Source organism: Peromyscus eremicus, chromosome 8b (assembly GCF_949786415.1).
Source record: "Peromyscus eremicus chromosome 8b, PerEre_H2_v1, whole genome shotgun sequence".
NCBI lineage: Eukaryota > Metazoa > Chordata > Mammalia > Rodentia > Cricetidae > Peromyscus > Peromyscus eremicus.
This window is the reverse complement of record NC_081424.1, coordinates 43875806-43901103: the sequence shown is the minus strand read 5'-3', so window position 1 is coordinate 43901103 and position 25298 is coordinate 43875806. Positions and strand designations below refer to the sequence as shown.

At 36.5% G+C, this 25298-nt stretch overlaps 1 protein-coding gene across 1 annotated transcript in view; it reads left to right on the top strand.

Moving 5' to 3' along the window:
* Shprh (SNF2 histone linker PHD RING helicase) overlaps positions 1-25298 on the top strand; it is a 71648-nt gene that overhangs the window by 38351 nt on the left and 7999 nt on the right. Inside the window, exons 17-28 of the mRNA XM_059272746.1 lie at positions 102-209; positions 1469-1611; positions 2576-2749; positions 3050-3112; positions 4140-4365; positions 6067-6210; positions 7439-7540; positions 9485-9556; positions 11789-11977; positions 23143-23235; positions 23885-23971; positions 25100-25278. Coding sequence (XP_059128729.1) covers positions 102-209; positions 1469-1611; positions 2576-2749; positions 3050-3112; positions 4140-4365; positions 6067-6210; positions 7439-7540; positions 9485-9556; positions 11789-11977; positions 23143-23235; positions 23885-23971; positions 25100-25278 — 1580 coding nt within the window. The remainder of the gene's footprint in view (positions 1-101; positions 210-1468; positions 1612-2575; positions 2750-3049; positions 3113-4139; positions 4366-6066; positions 6211-7438; positions 7541-9484; positions 9557-11788; positions 11978-23142; positions 23236-23884; positions 23972-25099; positions 25279-25298) is intronic.

Sequence of the window (25298 nt, the reverse complement as noted above, 5' to 3'; positions counted from 1 at the left end):
CTTTATATGTATGGAGTGACCACGTTGATACTAAAACATGATACTAAATTATGTTCAAACCCTCAAGTAAAAGTTTATATTGACTTTCTGTTTCAACATAGGCCAAGCAGCTTCGAGAGCACTATATGAGCAAGTGTAACACAGAAGTGGCTGAAGCCCAGCAAGCCTTGCAGCCTGTGCAGCAGTCCATACGTGAGCTCCAGAGGAAGGTACCTGATGTGTGAGCTTTCTTGTGCTTGTCCCCAGGTAACAGTTGGGATCGATTTTGCTTGGGGGAAATCTTGAACTTTTTTTTCCCTTTTGAATTCTTAGCACCTGTTGAGTGCCTATATCATAACACAGATGTCTTCATTACTTTTCTACAGTTTCTCAAAACACCATGACCAAGGCAACTTATGGGGAAAAAAAACTGTTTAATTGGGCTTATGGTTTCAGAGGTTAAGCAGTCCGTGATGGCAAAGCAAAGGCCAAAACAGCTGAGAGCTCATGTCTTGATCCACAAGCATAAGGTAGAGAGAGAGAGTATACTGGAAATGGAGCAAGTCCTTTGAAACTCAGAGTCTTCCCCTTGTGATGTACCTCCTCCAACAAAGCCACACCTCCTAGTCCTTAACAAACACTTCTACCAACTGGGAACAAGAATTCAAACATAATAGCCTGTGGGGGCATTCTCATTAAAACCACTACAATAAGTTTATTTACAATTAGTAGTGTCTGTTGTGGAGTGGACAGGTAGGTAGTTGAGTCAACTATGTTGAGGTTCAGTTTTATTTCTTTTAAACTGTAGTAGATTCCTTTTGATGTTGGGTAAATAATAGTTTGTCCTTTGGAGAAAGTATAAAGACTTCTATAATCACCTTTTGATATTCGCTATGTCTCTCCCCACATTTAGAAGCACAGGTTTTATCCTTACAGACTAGATGCCATTTGTCCTTTCTAAGTTTCTTTTTTATGACTCCAGAGCAAAATCTAAGACGAGGCAACACAAATACATTGTCTTTTACTTAGAATTTTTATTAGTTGTTCCATGTGTTACACTTCCTAATTCATTAATTGTTTAGTATCTATAAATTTTGTTTTTATTCAGTGGAATCCAGTTCGATATTCATTGATTAGATCTACTTTCTTGAGTGTTGCCCTTTACAGTTAGACAGAACTGAGTTTTCTTTTTGCTAAAATACATTTTAATGCAGCTTTCATACACAAGTTTTATATAAAGTCTCATTCATCCAGAGTATTCCAAAGAGCAACTCTCCTGTTGTGAATACAAAAGAGATATTTGCCCAATATATACAGAGGTTGTGTGTCTTTCTGTGTGATGTAGATAATGTAAATACAGTATACACACATTTATATGTTATTATCCTTTGAGAACAGAACTTATCAATATTTTTCAATTTTTCACATCACCTTTCTCAGTGAGTGCTAAATATATTTACTAATTGATTATATTTGGCCTTTTTCCCAGATTCATTCTAATTCTCCTTGGTGGCTGAATGTCATCCACAGAGCAATGGAGTTTTCTGTTGATGAGGAACTTGTTCAGCGGGTGCGAAATGAAATAAGCAGTAACTACAAGCAGCAAACTGACAAGCTTTCTATGTCAGAGAAGTAAGAAAATAGCACAGCACAGAATCACTGTGTAATTACCAATGTCTAGATCATTTGGTATCAGGAGGTGCAGGTCAGTGTCCCAACATATACTTAGGAACGTGTAGGTTTTCAAATTTTGTTGAGTATTTCTTTTTGGTTTTTCGAGACAGGGTTTCTCTGTGTAGCTTTGGAGCCTGTCCTGTAACTCACTCTGTAGACCAGGCTGGCCTCGAACTCACAGAGATCCGCCTGGCTCTGCCTCCTGAGTGCTGGGATTAAAGGTGTGCAACACCACCGCCCAGCTTTGTTGAGTATTTCAAACAAAAATATTAGATATTAAATCTAAAACAGAGACCTTTTTTTCCTTAGAGTAACCATTTGAAGCATTCTTTTCTGTTAGAGCCTTTAGGTCTGTTCTTGGTTGCTGTTGTTGTTTCATACTTATTCTTTTTGAAGGTTTGAGACAGAGCCTCTCTAAGTAGCCCTGCCCCGAACTCATTATATTAGTCTCTCCAACTCGAAGATCCACCTGCCTCTGCTTACCTGTGCTGGGATTAAAAGCTTGTACCACTACACCTGGCTTAATTACATTTTTATAAATATGCATCCATTTTTCTTCTCAATTTTGTTTTCTTCTCAGTTTTGTTTTAATCTGTAGTCTACATTCTCCTAATAGGAAAAGACTGTCAGAAGATAAAGTCTATAGTGATTCAGCCTTTAAAAGTTAGAATGCATTAGTCCTGATCCTTGAAAGATACTGTATGCTCTTTTTCAGTTCCCAAGAATAGAATTGTTAAACTCTTTGGCATCTTTTTGTAATAGGCAATACATTGTATTAAATCTTGAGTACTGGTAGGTACCATTGGGTACTCTGAAAGGAAGTCTCAGTGAGTGTATTAATTTGACAGTTTAACAATATAATTGACAAACATTTTCTTGTTACTTTCTTTGTCTGGTGTGCTGTGCTGGTGATGGGAATAAGGTTCCGTGACTGCAGAGGTCTCCAGTTCTTACTTACAACACAAATGGAAGAGCTCACTAAGGTCCAGAAGTTAGTGAGAGAGGCTGTGAAGAAGCTGGAGAGACCTCCGTCCCGTGATGTGATTGAGTCTGCAACAGTCTGCCACCTGCGACCAGCGAGACTCCCTCTGCACTGGTGGGTGGCAGGGAAGTCGGGCAGGGTACACTGTTTTCCAGGAAGACACGTTTGATCTGATCTGAGGCAAGAAATAGTTGTTCATAAGTTAACCATTTTCTCTTAATTCAGACAGATGTAGAAATGTATTTTTAAAATAAAGCAAATCAAGGATTATATGCTTGACAACCATGTTATTTTTATTTTTTTCTTAAGTTCTCATTTGTTAGAAAAATAAAAGACAATATGCTAAGCTTTTTTTTTTTAGAGATTATCTTATTGCTTCTTATTGCTGTTAATTTGTGAATATTTCTCTTTCAGCTGCGTCTTTTGTAAAGCTGATGAATTGTTCACAGAGTATGAATCAAAGCTGTTTTCCAACACGTAAGTTCACTGATTATTACCCATGAGAAAAAAAAACATTTCAAAGGATTGAATGATTATGTGACTCTATTTTCTGTTATGACCTTTGTTATATTTTTTCCTGTATTAAATCAATTTAATGACTGTTTGGCTTCTAACGTGCCCCATTTTTTCATTAGAAGTTACCCCTAAATGTTCATGAGGGACAGTCTGTAATTATGGTAATGAAGAGCAGTTGAGAGTGGTTGTAAGATCCCAGGCTCAATAGTCTGATGGATTTGAACTCAAATCCCTGTCCACTGACAAGGGCAAATCGCCTCTCTGACCCCATGAAGTGAAGGTGACAAGTTACCCTACATTTTCTTAAGTACTAAATAAGAAAGTACATATAAACTATTTAGCAAAGTGCTGAGTGCATAGTAAGTACCCAGTAAGAAAACAGCAGCACTTGTTATTGTCTTCATCAGAGACCTTATCTGTGTGTTGAGATTGCTGTACTTAGGGCATGTAGACATGGCTGTGTTTGGATTGTGGCCTATGTTCTGTGCCACTTTGTCTTTTCTTCTGTTTTTTTAATGACTGGTAATGGTTGTGGCTCAGCATTCTCAGAATGTGATTTAGAATGAGTTAAGAGATTTATTTATTTTTGTTGTTGGGTGTTTTTTTTTGTGTGTGTGTTTGTTTTGTTTTTGTTGTTGTTATCCTGAATTGTGCTCATGAAACACTAGGCAAAAGACATACACCTGTAATCTTAACCTTTGAAAGTTAAAGGAAGGGCATTCAGGAGTTCAAGGCCAGCCTCTGCTATGTAGTGAATGTGAGGCTCGTCTGAACTACAAGAGACCTGGTCTCGAAAATATAAAACAAAACAAAAAAGCACAAGACAATTTTCAGAATTGCTGTTGTTTTTTCAGAGACCTACAAGTATTACCTTATTGATGTGAAAATTGCCACAGAGCTACTGAACTTGCTTCTCTTTTGTCCTGATGGCATCCCTCTGCTAGTTACTGGCAGCAGTTCGAATTGCTTGGTTCTGGTATCTTTTCAGAGTCAAAGGCCAGACTGCAATCTTTGAAGAAATGATAGAAGATGAAGAAGGGCTTGTGGATGATAGAGTACCTACTACTACCCGGGGCCTGTGGGCAATAAGTGAGACAGAACGGTCTATGAAAGCAATATTGTCATTTGCAAGATCACATAGGTTCGATGTTGAATATGTAGATGAAGGAAGTGTTTCAATGGATCTCTTCGAGGCATGGAAGAAGGAGTATAAGGTACAGTTATTATAATAAAGGATAATGATACTTGGCAAATTCTTTTTATTAAATTAGTAAACAAAAATTATTGAACTGACACTTGGAGTTAATATTCATAAACCTTTGTTTAATTGTGTGTTTTATTCTATTATTAGCTGGATCTTAACAGCTGTTTTTTTTTTTTAATTTATATACATTTTCTTTCTTTTTTTTAATTTATTTTATATGCATTGATGTGAAGGTGTCAGATCTTATGGAACTGGAGTTACAGACAGTTGTGAGCTGCCATGTGGGTGCTGGGAATTGAACTCAGGTCTTCTGGAAGAGCAGCTAGTGCTCTTAACTCCTGAGACATCTCTCCAGCCCCCTTAACAGCTGTTTTATGAAGCAAACATGGCTTTATTTCATTTTTGCATGGGGAATAACAACCAAACATCAGTATTAACTTTGAATATTAGGGAAGAGAGTAGGTACTTTTCAAGATGGAAATATGGAAACCATTGCAATGGATACAGCGTAAGTTGGTCTTTAGTTTTATACTTTACTGATTCCATTGCTCTATAACTATATGAGATGTGCTTCTGGGATTTTTTGATTATTAAATAATTTTTCATATTAAATTGTTATCTTTGATCTTTGCATGTGAGATGGGTAAGGGGAGAGAAAGTATTTTTTAATTATATGTTATGTTTCCATGTTACTACTTTTGTAATATTTTAAGGCAAAATAAAAAATTTTGTGTCAAATAAGAGAAGATATATTGTCTAAAATGTCAGTTCATACATTTGATAAATTGAGGAATGATACTTTTATAAAGTTGAAATCATTAGTTCATCATATTTGCTATTATAAATGTAAAGCACATGAACACAAGCCATTACAGTATACCATGGAGGGAAACATTGTTCTTACAGTGACCTGTCATTCTTGTATTGTTTTCTGTAGCATAGTCTTGTCACCATGTGCTCTGTGTCTAGATGACTGCTTATCATGCCTCTCTCCATCTTTGTACATTTTTCCTTTATAAATGAAAAACGAATGAGCTACTGCTAGATCCATCAGCTAGTATCTACTTCAAAATGTTAGTAAAGAAAGCTTATCAAAATATTTATAATGCTTGATAACATTTTTATAAATTTTGGAGAAGTTGTATAAGTATAGTATTTTTCTAATGAAAGGTGGGATTAATACTAATTGCTGATAATTAATAAATAGTAATGAATAGTGATAAATAATAGTAATTAATAATAGAAATTGTTTCTTTGGCTTTGAAGGCGGAAATATAAGGAGATAATGATACTATTAAGACTTTCTAAGGAATTTGTCTGATTAACTCGAGTTTGATGGTGTAATGGTGTGTACTCAGTCATTTACTTCAGTAATCTCATTACCACATGTACAAATTTTTTTGAATATGTGAATATAATATAAAAATATTTTAAGACAAACAGTGGTGATCACATAAATCTAGTATCAGTTTATGTAGAGCTTTATCTCACCACAAAATCTTTAGGTATTCTGTTCCTGAAAAACTGCAGCAGCAGCATCCTACAGGGTTATTTTCTCTTATGTCCTCATCCTGAATTAGCCTAAGGAATTACATTTCCTTGAACATTTAGTGCAGAAATGTAGGCCTCATCAAAGCCTTTTGCTCAAGGTACATCTTGGTGATTTTGAACAATTTGAATTCTGTGCCACTGTCTTTCTCTTTCCCTTCAGTTACTTCATGAATACTGGATGACTCTGAGAAATCGTGTGTCAGCTGTTGACGAACTTGCCATGGCTACAGAGCGACTAAGAGTGCGCCATCCCAAGGAACCAAAGCCAAACCCACCTGTCCATCACATCATTGAACCACATGAGGTAGTTGAGAGTAGATCACAAGAAAGGCCACAGCAAAATCGAAGATGCACAGGAGACATAAAGTCAAAGCAGTGATGTCTTCTAGAAATAGTTACTGCTATAAGTATGAGCCATATGAAACAGTTTTTATAGGTCAGAAATGAGCAGTTTCGTTCATATGTGATACATGCTTAGTGTGTCCACTGTTGGGGTACGTTTTGTTTGCACATTCATCTGTTTTTTAACACTTTCTATGCCTCAAATCTAATATATTCTTGGCCACTTTTAAAAGTTTTTTTTTTATTTCTTTTGATTTTTGATTTGTGTAGCCCTGGCTGTCCTGGAACTCACTCTGAGACCAGGCTGGCCTCAAATGCAGAGATCCTCCAGCCTCTGCCTCCCAAGTGCTGGGATTAAAGGTGTATACCACCACTGCCTGGCTTAGAGATGGAGAGAAGTATTTTATACAGCTTCAGTTTTACCAGAATTGGAAAACATGTTTTTCAAAAGACACCAGAAGTTTTTATTCTGTAGATTCTTCCTCTTTCTAATAGAAGGTGTTTACAATGTGAACTCTGATAATCCCCATTTGTATCAGGATTCAGTCAGAACTCTACCACTCTTTCCTGTTCCATAACAAAAATTTTATTTTTATCCTCTAGGAGAGTTTAATACTTTACATGGATCTCTTTTTGTAAAGCATTTAGACTAATTTTGAAAAAGTTTAAGATAATTTATTATGTTTTATGCTGTTAAGTATGAATTCTCAGTGATGTTTTTCTTCTAATGTGTGTTTCAGGCTAAATTTACAGTACTACAAATGAAATAAACAATAAGGAAAATCCCTCTCATTTAATTCTCTTTTCTTTCTGGTGTTCTCCAGAAGGGGAAGAAGAAAAGTCAGGGATAGTCTTCCTGGATGTCATAAAACCACTTTCAACAAACAGTGTATCATGTCATTATTATCATTCCATACATGAATTATTGAGAAGTGGCACAGAAATAGAATTCAGATTGATTTTTATCCAATTTTCCTATACGTCATGATGCTTCCATTTAAAGAACTTTATGGAATTCTTTCGTCTGTAAAACAAAGAAGTCCTTTCAGTGTTTTCAGTAGTAATCTTGTAAAATTGAATTTTAATGTATAAATGGATTTTTATAAGAGAAGATGTGACTTTACATTCAGAATTATACATGTTTAATATAGTTGAGAGAGAGAATGAGCTTTTTGTTTGTTTGCTTCTAGGTTGAGCAGAACCGTATAAAACTTGTCAATGATAAAGCTGTTGCTACATCACAGCTTCAGAAAAAACTTGGACAGCTTCTTTACTTGACAAATTTGGAGAAGGTATTGTTTTTCTTAATGTCCTTTCCCCATATTATATTTCAAGAACCACTTTAGTGATAGTTTCCACTTAAAGTATCAGTCCTGTGGGGCTGGAGAGATGGCTCAGAGGTTAAGAGCACTGGCTGTTCTTCCAGAGGTCCTGAGTTAAATTCCCAGCACCCACATGGTGGCTCACAACCATCTATAATGAGATCTGATGCCTTCTGGCCTGCAGACATACATGCAGGCAGATCACTGTATACATAATGAATAAATAAATATTTCTAAAAAAAAAAAATTAAAAATTTTTTTTAAAAAAGTATCAGTCGCCGGGCGGTGGTGGCGCACGCCTTTAATCCCAGCACTCGGGAGGCAGAGCCAGGTGGATCTTTGTGAGTTCGAGGCCAACCTGGTCTACCAAGTGAGATCCAGGAAAGGCGCAAAGCTACACAGAGAAACCCTGTCTCAAAAAAAAAAAAAAAAAAAAAAAAAGTATCAGTCCTGTTATGAATAGTACAGACATTTTGCTTGTGTTATTCTGAGTCAAAAGTAGTTCTGTCTACAATGACTCTACAGACCCTCTGCCCCATCTTCTGCCTAGCTAGTCATGAACTGTTGTGTCTCCAGGAGCATCCTGTCCCTATCAGTCCAGCCCATCCCAGAAAATACCCAGGTGACCTGTAGAATTGTGAGAAATATATGGTGAATTACTTTAAGCCACCATGTTGTAGGTGATCTGTTTTATGTGATCAGAAACAGATCAATATTAAGATTAAATAATTTACTCAACTCTTTTAAATGCCTGTATAAACTAATTTTTGGGTCTTTACAGTTACTGAGTTTAAGTACAGTTCAGAGTTTTATTTTATTTTTCTATTACCACTTAGATGTTAAAGGTTTTTGTTTTGTTTTGCTTTTAATGTTTGAATATTTGGTTAGTGAAACCAGAAAGAAAATTTTTAGTGATCTTCTATTCACTTTACCATTATATTGTCTTAGCTTTAAAGCTTGTCCATCTGGCTTTCTGAAACTTGAAAATTTTATGAGAATTTTAAGGAGGTGTTTAAAATCTTTTACAGTTTGATAGGATTTTTAGGCACAGAGGTCTCAAGTCAAGTATTTACTGCTCTCCAGTTATTTGCTTAGTGAGACCAAGCAGAGATGCTTAGAAGCAACAATATTAATACAGAACTGTGCTAAATCACAGCCTCTTCCCACACCTGTCTTTGTATTATATATACATTATAGTATACACTTCTACATATGCATTATAGGTGCACACTTCTACATATACATTATAGTACACACTTCTACATGTGCATCATAGTGTACACTTCTACATGTGCATTATAAGTACACGCTTCTACATATACATTATAGCACACACACTTCTACATATGCATTATAACTGCATTCTACATGCATTATAGTGCACACTTCTACATGTGCATTATGAGTGTACACTTCTGTGACATTTAAGGAGCCTTTTATTTAAGATGAGAAATAGATGGTCTTATGTAACCAGAGCTCCATCACGATACCTTGAACACCTGATTCAATTGCTTCTGTTTCCCAAGTGCTAGGATTAAAGTTGTATGTCACCATAGCAGTTAATAATTCATATTTCTTTATGATAAAATGTAGTCTGAGAATAAAATTACAAAGATTTAGCTGTTTGTATTTTGATTTTAATTTTGCTTTCAATTGTAATCACAAATATAGTACCATAATACTTTAAGGTATGGTTAAAAAAAAAAATGGTTTCCTTTCTTTAATTGTGTCCTGAATAAATTATAGAAATAATAGTATTAAGCAATACATAAAATATTAGCTCATCTCACTAATTAGATAATTCAGATTGAAATTACCAACACATACTTGTACAAATGAATTTCAAAGCATGCATCAAGTTCTAAATATAACGACATGGCTAACATGTTTTGGGATTCTTCCTTTTTCCCATAGTCTCAAGACAAAACATCAGGAGGTATTAATCCAGAGCCTTGTCCAATCTGTGCTCGACAGCTGGGAAAACAGGTAAAATTATATTAAGTATCACATGTGGTCATAAAACACCCCACAGTTTATAAGGCTTCTACATCTAGTCAGCCTTTCTGTTTTCTCATGCACGTGCACATACACATGTGCTTTCTCATAATTGAAAGAGAAGTATTTAGTTCTCATCTCAGAGATAGGGCCAGGGCTTAGTTGACAAGCTTAAGGCTATGGATGCTTAAACCATCTTTTTCCTAATTGAAAACTTAACCCTAGAACAACCTTATCTTTTCCATTAAAGATTCATAGTTGGGAATGTATTTCCAGATAAGACATTGTTTCTAAGTAACTTAATTTTGCCACATTCGTGTATTTGGTAATTGAACAAAGTATAAATAATATAACACAAGTTTAGTGGGAAAGGTAGTACAGAGGCATAGTGGTATAGCTTTTAACAGTAGTCAAGTCTCAGGTCAATCCCAGCTTTAAAGGATGGAGATACCTTCTCCTAGCAGAATTTTCATGTGGGTTTCTTCTTTGTTGTTAAAGGATGGTTAGCTTCTCCTAGCAGAATTTACATGTGTGTTTTGTTGTTGTTTTGGTTTTTTGTTTATTTGTTTGTTTGGGTCTTTTAAGATGCTTTGGAGGAATTAAGCACAGTCACTTGTGCATGTTTGTGTAAAAATGCCTACAGACATGACAGCACCATTTTTGTTCTCCAAGAATTCATATTTCTGTCCTACTACTGACTTATTCCTGCTTTGTAAATCAGCATAAACAGTATCAGAATTTGAGTTACTTTGGAACATTTGAAAGATAAGCCTACTCTTAAACAATAGATTTTTCTCTGTGGAAATAATTGTAGTTAAATGTATCATTTCTATGTTCTGATCAACAATAAATTGAGAATAAAGAACCTTTTAATCCAACATTTACAGAGAAAATTTCTCAAAAGACACTTTGTAAATGAAAACAATATGTTCTTAAGTGAGGGGTCAGGCCTTGGAGGTTGTTTAATGATAGTAAGTGTGCCTACCATGCAGTTGGCTCTGGGTTCAAGTTTTCACACCAAAAGAAGCAGAAAGGTGGAGTTGGAGTGGGTCAGAATAGTGTCATTAAATTTTAGCTTTAGTGAAATTCAGTTGTCTCTGAAATTTTATTTTGTCTTCTGACAGTTTTTAAGTTTTTTCATATACATTATTTTATCCAATTCTAGTATTACCATGGTTTCCTGAACTTAAAATTGAATTACGAAAATAGTGATGAAACTCTAACCCCGTGCTGGAGGGACTCTGTGTCCCACATCTCTGCTGATACTGTTAGAGATGTTACCATTTGTTCTCAGATCCAATATAGTGACTGTCCTGTTATTCCTACTCTGCTCAGGTGACTCAGTGATTTCTTCCTGTTACGAAAGAAGGTGGACCTATCTTGCTCTGTACCTTATCAGTTGAATCTCTGTGAGTCACAAAAGTCCTATCTGTCTTATAAATATCCTAAATTTCCAGTGTCACTTGAGGTCCACAAGGTACTGAATAGTGCTGCAGTGGGAAGCAAGCCTGTATGAGACAGGTCTGAGGATTCTGGGTTAAGCCCTTGAGAGCATAGATGAAACTAGGGAGATAGAAATGTGTTACCCAACTGAAACAAAATGAACTTCTTTCTCAGGAACTACTTTAAAACCCTGCTATTTATCCCAATTTGTTCTTCCCCTGGCATGAATTGCTTTCCAAGGAGATTCCTGGACCCCTTTCAAAGTACTGTCTGGCCCTATCAGTACAAATACAGACATGTCCAAATCCTGGACAAACCAACACAGCTAACTGAGAGCCTAAGACCCCGTTGCCATACAGCAGTGAGTGTCCCACAAAAGTTCCAGTTCCTGTGTCATTCAAAACAAGTCTGAAGCATTAACCCATCTCATTTTTTATATAAATGTGTTAGCAACTCAATCTAAATAAATTGAGTGGCAGTGAGTGTATTATCTCCAAATCGATGTTGCTCTCAGTTCTTCATTATCTGCTGTTAGAGTGCTAACAGGGTAATCTGAAATGAGAAGGCTAGCTTCTTATAATGGTTGACTAGTTAAGGTAAGTGAAGCTGAGAATTATGAAAATGTATTTTCTTAGAGTAAAATTCATCTGAAAGCATATTTTACATGAAATACTGGGGAATTGTAGTTGTAAGCCATCTCCCCTGTTTATGTGTTTGTGGAGAGGAAGGCCTCATCGACCACCTTCTCACCAAGACTTGTCATGTGTGTTTTCTTCTCAGTGGGCAGTGCTGACCTGTGGACACTGCTTCTGTAATGAATGCACGTCTATTATAATTGAACAGTACAGTGTGGGGTCTCATCGAAGCTCCATCAAGTGTGCTATCTGCCGCCAGACCACATCTCACAAAGACGTCTCCTATGTCTTTACCTCAGAGAAAGCAAACCAAGAAGATGACATCCCTGTGAAGGTAAAGTAGGTCAGACACACACACAGTCAAAGCAGTGCCACAGCGGTTAGGATCTGATGAAGGAAAGCATTAAATAACCTTGACACAGTGAGTGTAGAAACCACTGTTCACTGTACACACTGCCGGGAGGCTGCAGCTTTATCACCAGCTTTCCCCATGTGGGAGAGCTCAGCACACACTAACCAACATGACTAACTGCAGTCATGCCCACTAAGAGCTAAAGAATGCACTTCCCTGTCATTTATGTGATTTCTCTTCATTATGAAGTTTTTTTTTTTAAAGCTTTCTTCTTATTTAGTCCAAACTAAAAGAAAGTGGATGGGCTCCTGGCATTAGTTGATTATTATAGGATGACACAGTATGCTATAAAACACTGTGGACTGATATTTCAGAATACAGCTGAACTTGAGTTTATATTCCTAACTTTCCCAGGTTTTATTAAGAATCTTAAAAAATTACTAATTCAGTGTACAAACAAGATCCACTGGACTTTCTACCTAAAGTGTGTTCATTTATTAAAAAACACTTATTAGGTGTTTCTGTTACTTATTTTTCTTACGTGTGCTTTTTGAATTTTTTTTCTAATAGACTTGGTCAAAAGGCAAATCAGTCTGTAAACGTGGTAGACATTGGGGGCCGGCTGAGCAGAGTAGACAGTAGTGGGGCTGATGCTTAAGCAGGAAGCTGCCGACTCCTCAGCAATTCCTTCTTCTGAGTTCTTGATGCTTATTTTTTAGGAATGTGTTTTTGAGTAGAATTGGAGGCAAGTTAAAGTTACTGACAGAATTAGGTGTTCCATAGAGTGTTCTGTTCCTCCCAGGAAACCTGCAGTTCAATTAAAGAATTGGTCCTTCCTTTTTCCCCTCTGATATTTGAGTAAAGTTTAAAGTGTCAATCTTATTGCTCTCTGGTGTGTTCAGTTGGAACAAATTTCCATTCATTCTTTCCATGCATATTTGTTAGATATATCCTGTGCCCCAGGCAGTATTCTAGACCTTGGAGGTGCAATACACAGTCAACATGTGGTTTCTATTCTCATGAGTTTTACAGTTTGGTGGTGGGAATGTGGAGAAGGAATTTGAGTTACAGCAAGAAGTACAGACATTAAACAAAAGATTTTTTTTATAATTATGATAAATACTACAAAATAAAAGCCAACCTGAGCTTTTCTGAAGGAATGACTATTAAGCAGTCAGGATCTAAATGATGAGGGGATTAACCAACATGGGAAAAGAATGGAACTGATCTGTGGAGAGGAGATTCCCAGACAGAAAAAGAACACCCAGTATGTGAAAAAACCAAGACAGAAATGACTCAGACGAAAGTGAGTGGCTGCAGAGCAGTGGGCGAAACTGAACATACAATAGAAGGGCTGGTGGGATGGGCCCTCAGGCTTTAAAGATTCACAATCTTTCTTGCTACAGTCTAGAAAAATCAGTTAGCAGGGATAGAAAAGAATAAAAGAAAAAATTTAGATGAGTTTAGGAGGCCACAGCAGTTGTCTACTTTAGAAACTTTAGGTTGATGGCAGCGGAGATGGGAAGAGGTGGGTATATTCCAATACAACAGAATGTTGGAGATACAGCAGTGGAGATCCCCCAGATTAGGTATCATTGCTGCTACAGAGGAGAGGTATGAAAGGGAGTACATTTCAATATTTATTTGGTATATTTAATGCAAAGTTAGAGATACGAAATTCAGTCACTATTATAAACGATCTTTGAAGCCACAGGCTGAATAGGACAACCTAAGGAAGAAATCAGAGGTTATGTTCAGGTCAAGCCTTATATCCATAACTTTTAAATGATGACTGAAGGGACGGTGAAGGCTGGAAGAGGAGACTGAGGAGGAACTAAAGACATGGCAGTCTGGGAGAACACACTGTCAGCCAAGGCCACTGGGACAATTCTTCAGCAAGGAATGCTTTCCCGGCTGTGGCTAGTGGAGATGGCTTCAGAAGGAACTCCTTCAGTGCAGTGAGTGCAAAGGAAATAGCAGAATAGGAAATCAAGGAGTGCATAGGAACTGAATAAACAAAGAGTAAAAATGACCAACTGTTGGTAAACTTAGAAATAGAAAACCAAGAATTGTAACCAGACACAAGTGTAGAAAGTCAATTCTTTGTGTTCAAAATAAGATTTTTAAGCATGTTTAAGATCCAGTAAAAGGATACACAGGAGTCAGTGAGACAGCTTCCAAATGTGACAACTCAGTTCTACGCTGAGACTCACAAGGTAGAAGGAAAGCAGATTCCCCAAGTTGTCCTCTGACCACATGTACACTGTGGCGTGCATGTGTGCATGTGAACACTCACAAAATAAAAAGGATAGACTGAAAATACAGAGAAGAAAGCTAATCTGTAGTATTAGACCCTTGAAAAGATAGAGTAATAGTTTATAAAAAGTAGAGATCTCATTGAATTCAAATAGCTACAGGTTGGGCTGTTGAGCAAACAAACTGTAAAAGTGTATGTCTTTATCTGGAGTGATATAAGTGAGGAAAAATAATGCTAAAAGAGGTAAGACTTGAATATTTACATATAATGTCTAAATCTGAGGTATATAGCAATTGTAAATTATATACCCGTGTTTAACAAATAAAAGATAGTGTTTAGTAAATGATAACAAAGAATAGAATTAGAGGGTAACTGAGTTTCCTGAGGATCATGAAAATGCAAATTTATTTGTATTAGGGACCAAAGAGAGGAATACTGATGCTCAAATGCAGAGCACAGAAAAATAAGCATTTTCTATTTAAAAGGGTCAAAAGACAAAAGAACAATGTTTCCACAAATCTAAAAATTTAATATATCTGTGTGTGTGTGTGTGTGTGTGTGTGTGTGTGTGTGTGTCTTTATGGTGGTGATGATGATGATGGTGATGGTCTTAAAGTACTTATTCTGCCAGTAAAACAACCAAGAGTATAAGCAGGTAACTGGAAGGGTGAATACACAGTGCAGTTTGAGAAGGATAAATGAGGAGAGAGTCATCGTGACCTAAGGATCCTCTAGTCTATCTCTGAATCCTTTGGATGAATGTGTTTTTAAAGCATGGGTCCAGAGGTTGTAAAATGAAGTAGGTAATTGGAGCATTCCAGTGGCCAGCCCTGAGGCTTTGGTGGCCACTGACCTACTCCTAAATTATTGTCTTTCCCTGTCCCTCCTACTCTCTCCATGCTCCTTTATTTCTCTCTCCTCCTCCTAAAGAGGGTACTGTTTTCGCTTCTTTTTCTTCTTTTAGCTGCAGGTATGCCAACAGCCACAAGTGGCATTGCTGGGTAAGAGGAGGCAGCTCATCTTTACACAGAGAAAACATTAATCACAGCACCAGGAACCAGCGTGAGGCAGAACTGCTATCCTGCTTTGTACAGGAGGTTTAGGAAGAGGTTGGTCTAGCGACCAGTAAACTGCACAGCTGTGGCACTGAGTCACTGAACCCATCAGACCCAACACCTGTTCATGGATGGCAGCTTTCCTACACCCAGGACAGTTACGTTTGTTGCCCTGTTAGGAAAGGGATGTCAGTGTTGAAATACTACTATGTACTCTTGCTGCTGCTTGTCTTTCATGGACATTGGTGAACACATGAGTTAAACTATCTTATTTAGAAAAGAAAAGACTAGAGACTTTAGTAAAGGCAGTTTCTTCCTGCCATTGACACAGATATGCTTACATTTCTTTTCTCACTAAACATGACTAAATATTTTACATATTACATAAACCAATCTCATCCCTCTTGCACTTTCTCACTTTACTTCTTACCACATTTGTGCTTGTTTCTCTCTGCTTTTTCTGTCACCATTTGTGTCTGCCACATCTGCCTTCTGTTACTTGTCACCTCTTTGACTCTGTCCCATTTATACCCTATTGTGTCTGTCACTTGCTCTTTCAAGCATCTGTGCCATGTGTTTTCAGAGTCTGCCTTCCTCTCTTACTTGGTTCATACGACTTCCAGACCCAGAAGTTCTTGTCTTTTATATTACTGTCAAGTTTTTGGTACTTAATAAACATCATAAATAGGTTAATTTCTATAACCTTAAGGTTTTTGTTTATTTCGATCTAAGTATTCATGATAAGACGTTTGTATAACAGCATACATAGTGCTTAATCATATAACTTGAGATCATATAAAAGATATTCAGAGAATGCAAAAATAGTAATATATAGTCTTTGGCATTTTGTTTCTAATGGTATCTTCGGAAATTGGAGATTTCAAAGTATAAGGTATCCTGTGGGTTAAACATAGAAATAAGATATTGAGATTACCAGTATCCCTTTGGTGTATGCACTTAAATAAAAACTGTATCATCCATAGCAACAGTGTGACAGTATTCCTAAGTAACCTTGGAACCTACTGGGCATTTCACAGAGTAAACAAAATTCCCCTTGCAAGTTCTGACAACTGCAAGGCATTTTGGATGTGATGAAGTAGGCCTCCTGGCAGAACATAGCCCCATGTGACTTGTTCCCCATGTCCTGTGTTTGGCTAGGTTTCATACAAAGCACTTTTGCTGGTATAAACCCAGTCCCTATACTGATTAGGATTCTTAGTTCATAAGTTTCTATTCACTGCAAAACATTATGCAAAGATATAACCACAGTAAAACGACTTCCGTCCCAGCTACACACTATTACTTCATCATCTTTGTTCAGCCAGAGTGCCTTTAGTAATAGGCTGTTCGGGCTCTGTCTCAATGAGTTTATATTTACTACAGACAGGATATGATCCAGGATCTTTGGTTTTAACAAGTACATCTACTAACTTTAGAGGTGTCTTATGGAACTTTATAGAGAAAATACTGCATTTACATTCTAATTCCAAGATAGTCAGTACAGCAATAAGATGCATTTATTAATAAGCAATAAGATGTATATAAATTCTAGTGTTTGTTTTGTTTTGTTTTGCTTTTCCAGTTATCAAAAGTTTGGCTTGACCATACTTTCCCAAATGTAATTAAATATCTGTGTAGAAAAGCTAATTATATAATTCTGAGTAAGTTTAAAATAAGCATACAATACTTGGTAAATAAAACCTACACATAACTGTATTTATGTATATTTCTCAAAATCCATATATGAGCTATCAAATATGTTATATATCAGTGTTAACTGATAAAATGAAAATGGTATGGATGTTTTTGTTAAAAATGAGCATAAGTAGATATAATTTTAATTGACAAAATAGAAAAGAGTTTCTATTCAGTGGCTCCATTAACAATTATAGTTCTGAATTGTTAATCATGCTGAAAGTCAGCCATGCCATATGATATATTGAACACACAACAGAGACTTTGAAGACATAAAGTGTAAATTATCTTTATCTCTGAAAAACAGTCCTTTTTGGCTATGTTTTTCATTAACTCCATTAGAATGAGTTGAGATATGTGATTCTCTACCTAATCATCTAGCATGATACCTGGCATGCAATAGGCACTCAATAAATGTCTAGATGGATTGTTGTAAAATATCCCTTTGATCCAAACATGATTTTTAACTTTTTTACAGTTAGTAATTTGGGTCTGGAATAATTCTGCAAATTATCTTAAAAAATGGAGAATAATTTTGAGGCCTAATGTATATATAAGATTGCCCACAGCCTAGAGAAAGTTTCTATTGTGCTTTGTACAGTAACACATGAATAGTGAAGAACCCAGCACTCATTCCTGGCACATGCTTGAGAAGCATTCCTGCTTCGTGAGGTCAGTCAGACAAGCTTCACAATTGGACTGTGCTGTGCGTGTCGCAGCAGCATGGGGTTCTACCTTGGTGAACGGGTGCGAATGGAAACAACATGACAACTTGGCACCAGGAAAGAGCTAGCCTTATTCCAAATGGAAAAGGACAGGATGAAAGTCAGAAAATACCAAAATAGTAACTGACTTTCTACTGGATAATCGCAGGAGCGTTTGAACATTCTTATATAATTACAAGCCTCCAAGGAAACCTGTAGAAAAATCTGTTACCACCCAGTACCATTCCAGTTGTTCATACTGCTCACTAGAGAACACCCCTTTCTTTATTAGAAGCAGAGTAAACTAAGCTGAGTGACTGTGTCATCTTTGAAATTACATTTCTCAGAGGAAATTTTCAAAAAGAAAATCACAGTCTTATGACATTCAATTCTCATAGTATGTGTACAAGTTTTAAAAAGTTACTCCAAGTAATGAATACAAGAATAAAGTGTTACTGTGCAGTTTCAGATGTGTCTGTCCCACATCTGGCGTGGATGAACTTATCTTCTGTGGCAGGTGCAGGTTGGGCATCCATGGGCAGTAGGTACAGTAGCCTGTAGCAGGGGATGGTGATACAATCCAGAGGCAGCTCATTTGGTAAATGAACACCTGATTATATCACTGGGGTAATGAATGAAAAGTCCTAGAATTATAGACCTCCCACTTCTTCCCTTAAGACTCAGTTTAGAGGTGATAAAAATAGGAGATAGAAAATGGTTCTTATAATATTTAGTAGAAGTAATTAATAAAATAAAGGAAAAATACGTAATTTCAAAATATCACACAGTGAAAACTGATGTTTACCTCCATTCTCTTTTTACTCTATTACTGTGAATGGTTTCAGATTTTAGTTCTATGGATAGCCTGTATGATTTCCAATACATATAAATTTTTCTTTAGTACTAGCAGTGGTCAAAATCCCCTGGCCATTCTTTGTAAAATATGAAGAAATTAGTGCAGCTATACCTCCTCCCTCCTTCCTCTTTAGTATGTTTGATTTTTATTGTATGACTATATCATAATATATATGGTAACCGTACTTTATTTTGCAATTATAAACACACCTATATCCAGAAGAAGAAAAAAGCCAGTAGCATGTGTAGTATTATAATGTAATTTTTTTAACCATAGAATCAAGTAGAATAATTAAAGTTATACAGCAAAGAGTATCTTCCTAATCATCTGTCACTGAGCTTTGTGCTTCAGATAAGTTCTTTTAGCTATTTGTTTGTTTGATTAATTGGTTTTAGTTTTGGTTTATTTTGTTTCTTGGTTTTTTGAAACAGGGTTTCTCAGTGTAGGCCTAATGGTTCTGGAACTCGCTCTGTAGACCAGGCTGACCTTGAACTCACAGAGATCGCCTGCCTCTGCCTCCTGAGTGCTGGGATTAAAGGCGTGCGCCACCACCACCCAGCCAGTTCAGTTAGATTTTATTAAGATGTATTAAGTGTATAATGAGATTCATCACAACATTTTTCATAGGAATATATAACACATTTTGATCACAATCAACCCCAATTCCCTCGTCTTACTCCTATTCATCCCCTTGCAATGAATTTTCTAAGCACCCAAAGCTGTTTTTTTCCTAATCATCTTCCTTTTTTTCTAAAGCAACTTGGTATTTATTTATCCCTAAAACCCTTATTAAGATCCTTCATTCTCTGTGTTAGACAGCTTCAAGAAATTTTGCTGAAAAATATGAATGACCAGTTTAGAGTTCCCAGTGCTTCTTACCATGAGTTCATTTTGTATTTACTCTTGAGTGATGAGTAGTATTTCCCCTACTATAGAACTTGACTGGATATATTTCATGTATACTACACTGTTAATTTCTTTCACATGCATAAAATATACATTAATGTATAATAGATATAAAAATCTCTGAAAATATGGCTTATTTATTTATGTAGGTAGTCTAAACATAAATGTCCTTTCTTCTGTTTGTTAGCAATTAGACCAGGTTGGCTTTCTCTGGTGTGCTATAGGACTTTAACCTATAATTCTGCAAGTGGAACCATTGGAATCCCCAGGGAAAAGAATGAACAGAACACACACACACACTCTCCCTGACTCTCCGTCTACTGGTGTTGTGAACAGAAATAGGCTGGATACAAAGGGACATAATAGGCAGTGTGCTCCCTGTTTAGCATCATGGATTGGTATACCTTGCTTCCATCTATGACCCCCCCACATTATTTACTTTTATTACAAGTTATTAAAAATACAAGGCAAGCTGGGTGGTGGTGGCGCACGCCTTTAATCCCAGCACTCGGGAGGCAGAGGCAGGTGGATCTTTGTGAGTTCAAGGCCAGTCTAGTCTACAGAGCGAGATCCAGGAAAAGGCGCAAAGCTACACAGAGAAACCCTGTCTCAAAAAACAAAAAAAAAAAAAAAAAAAAAAATACAAGGCAATGGTATTTTTCTGGTAGAGTAATTTTATTTATTCAAATGAAGTCAAGTAGTCTATTGCTACTGCAGCAGGGAGATCTTATATATCTCCTACTTGCTGTCTCTCTTTCAATAAGGGATCTCAGCAGATAGGAACAGATATGAAGGAAAGAGTTAAGCCAACTATGATGTGTCTGTCTGTCTCCTGCATAAAGATTTGTACTATCCTTGCACTCTCTTCTCCACAGACCACATTATCCCAGAATTGCATTAATATAGCAGTTTTATTCTAGATGGGCAAGGATAGCCAAATTTCTAAGTCAGATACTCCATGTTTGCTTTATTATAATAATTCTTTTAGTCCACTAAACATATGGCAAGAGACTCTGTTCTTTCCATCCTTTCAGCACAGTGAAAATGTTTAACTCAGAATTTAAATTTTGTAGTTTTTGCAGCAAGAGCACATCACCACTCTATCTTAATCTGATGAAAATAAATTAGTCACACCTATTAGAGTGAGAATCCACCTGGCATTTCTGATTTTGCTTTATGCTACTGCATGACATCTAGGCCAAATTTCATAAGAAATACCCTTTGTTGGCCTTTGTTGCTGATATATTTCTACTATTTTTTTAAGTGTTGACTTCCAAAAATCTAGTTTATTCTATATTGTACTCAAGAGAAAGGTTTGAGTTCATTTCTTTATTAACTGTTTTAGTAATTGCCTGCTGACTTCATCTCTTGGGTGGGAAAACAGTAGAAACAGTAGCTATGAGCAGTGTTAAAATTTTTGTCTCTTGTCCCAGTTCCTTGAAGCATTATTCATTCACAGTAGTCAAGACATAGAATTAACCCAAGTATCCACAAACTCACGACTGGATTAAGAAAATTTGGTATCCAGTCCTGGGGACTTGGCTCAGTGGTTCAGTGCATATCACATGAGGACCATGGCTAGAACCCTAGAACATACATATATGTCAGGTGGGCATGGCAGCTTGTCTCTAATTCCAGCTTTAGAAGGTGGAGAAAGGAATCCCCTGAGCAAGCTGGCTGGCAACACTAGCTTTATCAGTGAGCCTGAGTCTGACTGAGAGACTTGCATACACTCTTGCAGAGATCATGTGTTCCTACTTTTTCACTTCAGTAATTCTTTGTTGTCTAGAGCATTTTCTTTTCACTTAACAAATGATGGCTTTTTATCAAGATAGGTTCACAGAGGCAATGAATTTTTAACATAGCATCTTATAGTCTGAGGCAAAGGGCTTAGCAGTGTGGCTTATAAGTAGAGTGTGGTTAGCAAGCACATGCCCTTGGTTTAGTCCCCAGCAGTACTGTGAAAGCAGCAGTTGCTCTAGAGCCAAAGATTCCAGTCCTAGTTGTGTTGACTAAGACAATGGAAAGCATGTACCCATTAGAGTACCATTATAATTCATAAGTGAGCCCTATGTTTTGTTTTGAGAGCCACCAAAATTTGATACCAGGAAAATGTGCTGATCTTTCCTTCTGGACTTAGCACCCTATTTGGAATGTTACTTATAAAGGATTCTGTTTTCTCTTGAACTTTTAGTAAGAAACAGCTCAGTAGATTGAAGGGCTCATATTTATCCTGTACTTCACTGGAATATATTTCTTGTGTGTGTTGACATGAATGTGCATGTGGAGGTTAAGAGGACACTTGTAGGGTTTGGTTCTCTCCTTCTACCATGGAGGCTCGAAGAATAGAACTCAGGTTATCGGGCTTGGCAGCAGGGACTGAACCATTATCAAGTGAAATGGTTTCAAAAGTAGCACATTGCAGGGAATAGGAGTGGTTCTATCTAAAGGCCCAAATTACCACTTTGTGTTCATTTCCTGTTTTTATTTCTCTTTGTTATTTTAAATCGGTAGACTGAGATAGGATGGTTCTTTTACATTTTTTAACCTTGTATGTATAATTGAGAGTATATATCTAAAGAAGTAAATATAAGTTCCTTATTTTAGTGGGAAGATTTTTAAACTTTTTTTCATAATCTTGTCTTGACATTAAATTAGGGTAACTTCTTTGTTTATTTGGTTCCCTTTCTATCCTTTCATGTGCAAATAAATGAATTGAGAGCATCGAGGGGAGAGGACTAATGCTGCTGTGGAAATACTGTTGCATTTTGGTTTGTCAGGCCCCTTCCCCACACGTTAATTTAGGGCATTATGATGTTCATATTTAAGGTCTGAAAAAACCAGTTACTGATTGTTTATTTACCACACTGATTACGGGTTCATCATTTGTTTATTCTTCAGGTTTTAAACCACTTTTCCATTTCCATATTCCTTTGATAGAATAGTTCTGAAAGATGAAAAAAAAAAAAAAAACACTCTTGTAAAGTGAGTCTACCTGTGTGTTAGATGACATTATTTGTGTGTCTGTCATTGTCCATGGCCGTGCCATTACAAGAAGTCTTATTCATTGGTTGAATACATCATTTTGCAAAGTGCCTTGAGTTTTGGCTCTTTGTATTCTTGCATTTCTATATGAAAGAAATGAGAGTAATGAGGAAGGTTATTGAATACATATTCTGCTTCTTTGCTGTAACAAAATTTAATAACTAAAAAATCCAAGTAAAATATGTTTAGTATCATTACCTTATGACTTTCTAGTATGCCTTTCTGTTCTATTAACTATCTGTAAATTCTTTTAGGAAATGCTTTTTCTTACATTTGGAGGACAGGGAGCGTGTGAATGACATGGCACATTGTGTGCAGTCAGAGGACATGTAAATGTTGGCTTTCTCTACCATATGAGCTCTGGGAATCAAATTCAGATCATCAGGCTCATACCAAAGATGCTTACCCACTGAGCTGTCTCTTACACATCTTGGATATAAACTCATTTAGTTGTGCAATTAGAGACTAAAGAAAATTCTCAGCAAACACAAAATAAAAAGACTAAGCACATAAATACTTGTTAAGTGTCTCTGTTATATATATTTGAATGAGGTGTTTTATACTGATTTCTTTCCATTCTTAACCAGGTTTTATTTGATATTAATGCATTTTCCCCTTTGTGTTCAAAGGGTAGCCATTCTACAAAAGTGGAAGCTGTGGTCAGAACTCTGATGAAAATACAGCTTAGAGATCCAGGGGCCAAAGCACTCGTTTTCTCAACGGTATAATCAAGACTTTCTGCTTCATTCCAGCTGGTTTTCTGCCTCTACTTAGTATTTATCTGAGAACTATTTTTAAATGCTTGCTGAAATATAGTTAAGATTCATGATGCTTTCGGCTTTTTTTTTTCTGTGTCCTTATATTTATGGTTAGAGGAATGCGATGATACTTTATAAAAGCAGTTCCTGTAACATTTTATATTGATTTCAATAAGAGATTTTATTTCAGTACTTAAAAATTGCAATCTGTAACCTTGAAAGACTCATTCACAAATGAATTTGACTATTAAGGGAAAAGTTAATGAACTACAAAGTATTATTTATAATATAAATATAGTAAAAACCTTAGTTTTGCATTTAGAAAGATAAGAAACTATATCTATTAAATATGCCATTGTTTTTACATTATGGATTTTAAATATTTTCAGTGATGCTTATATTTTATTATGCTACCTTTCAGCCAGTATTTGATGGGGAAAAATGGTGTTTCCCAACAGAGCTAACTAGTGTTGTAGGTACTCTATCTGAGGGTTTGGATTTGATTTTGTTCATTTAACTGTTAGTGTGGTTTAGTTATTATTTCTTCCCTTCTCAAATCCTCTTTGGTCAAAAGCTGTTTGTAAACACTATATTTCTCACTTTTATGTTCTAGTGGCAAGATGTATTAGATATTATTTCAAAAGCTCTCACCGACAACAACATGGAATTTACACAAATCAGTCGCATTAAGACATTCCAGGTATGTCAAGTTTTCCTTGTGTTTTTAACAGATCAGTTGCTAACTGAAACTGCTGTTCACTAGCTGACTTGGTTTATCTTCTGTTCTGTACCCTGAAGGAGGGTTTGAGTTCTTGATTATCTATGAAATTAACATTTTAAAGCAAAGTAGAAAAATGTAGGTATTTTTGATCTATTCAATTATACCTAAAAAGAAAGTCTTAAAAAAAAATGTTTCTGACTTGAGATCCTTTTCCTTATCTAGAAAAAATAGCCTTGCAGTATCTCTTTTGAAGGGGTCCCTGTACCCTGGGATTGTATTCTACACACACACACACACACACACACACACACACACACACACACGCACACGCACACACATAATCAGGAAAAAGTACATATGGTTGAATTTTCCTTTATATCACATTCAGTACTGTGGAGTAATCCTCTTGTGCACTGTAAAGGTTTGTCACTTGAATTGGTTTAATAAAACACTGACTGGCCTGTAGCTGGGCAGGAAGTTAGGTGGGAAAGCCAAACTGAGAATGCTGGAAAGGAGGTGGAGTCAGCCAGACACAGAGGAAGCAAGATGAGAAAGCCGTGTTGAGAGAAGGTACCAAGCCACGTGGCTAAACATAAATAAGAATTATGGGTTAATTTAAGTGTAAGAGCTAGTTGGTAATAAGCCTGAGCCACCGGCTGAGCACTTATAAGTAATATTAAGCCTCGGAGTCAATTACGTAAGAAGTGGCTGCTGGGGATTTGGGAACAGGCAGGTAGGAGAGAAACTTCCAACTACAGTCACACCCTCATCATCTGAGACGCACTGCACATGAGAACAACTAAATGTAGTAGATTCCTGTCTTACCTCACGTTAACTCTGACATAGTTTTTCTTCCTCTCATTTTCCTCTACATTCATATAGTTCAGTTTTCATGTATCCCATATCTCTGATATGATTTTTACTATATGCTATAAAAGCAAAAGTGTTTGTATGATTCTCTTCTTCAGAATCAAGGAAAACAACATTCTAGTTTCAAAATTGGTGGATTAGCATTTAATTTCCACTACCATATTCAACTTGAACTGTAACAAACTGCTCTTATTTTAATCAATCCTGCTAATATTAAAATGTATCTTTCTTTTTTAGGAGAATCTTTCAGCTTTTAAACATGATCCTCAAGTCAATATTTTGCTGCTGCCCCTGCACACGGGCTCTAATGGACTAACTATCATCGAAGCCACTCACGTCCTCTTGGTGGAGCCTATACTGAACCCTGCCCATGAGCTTCAGGCCATTGGGAGGGTGCACCGGATCGGACAGACAAAGTAAGGACTAAAATTAGCAT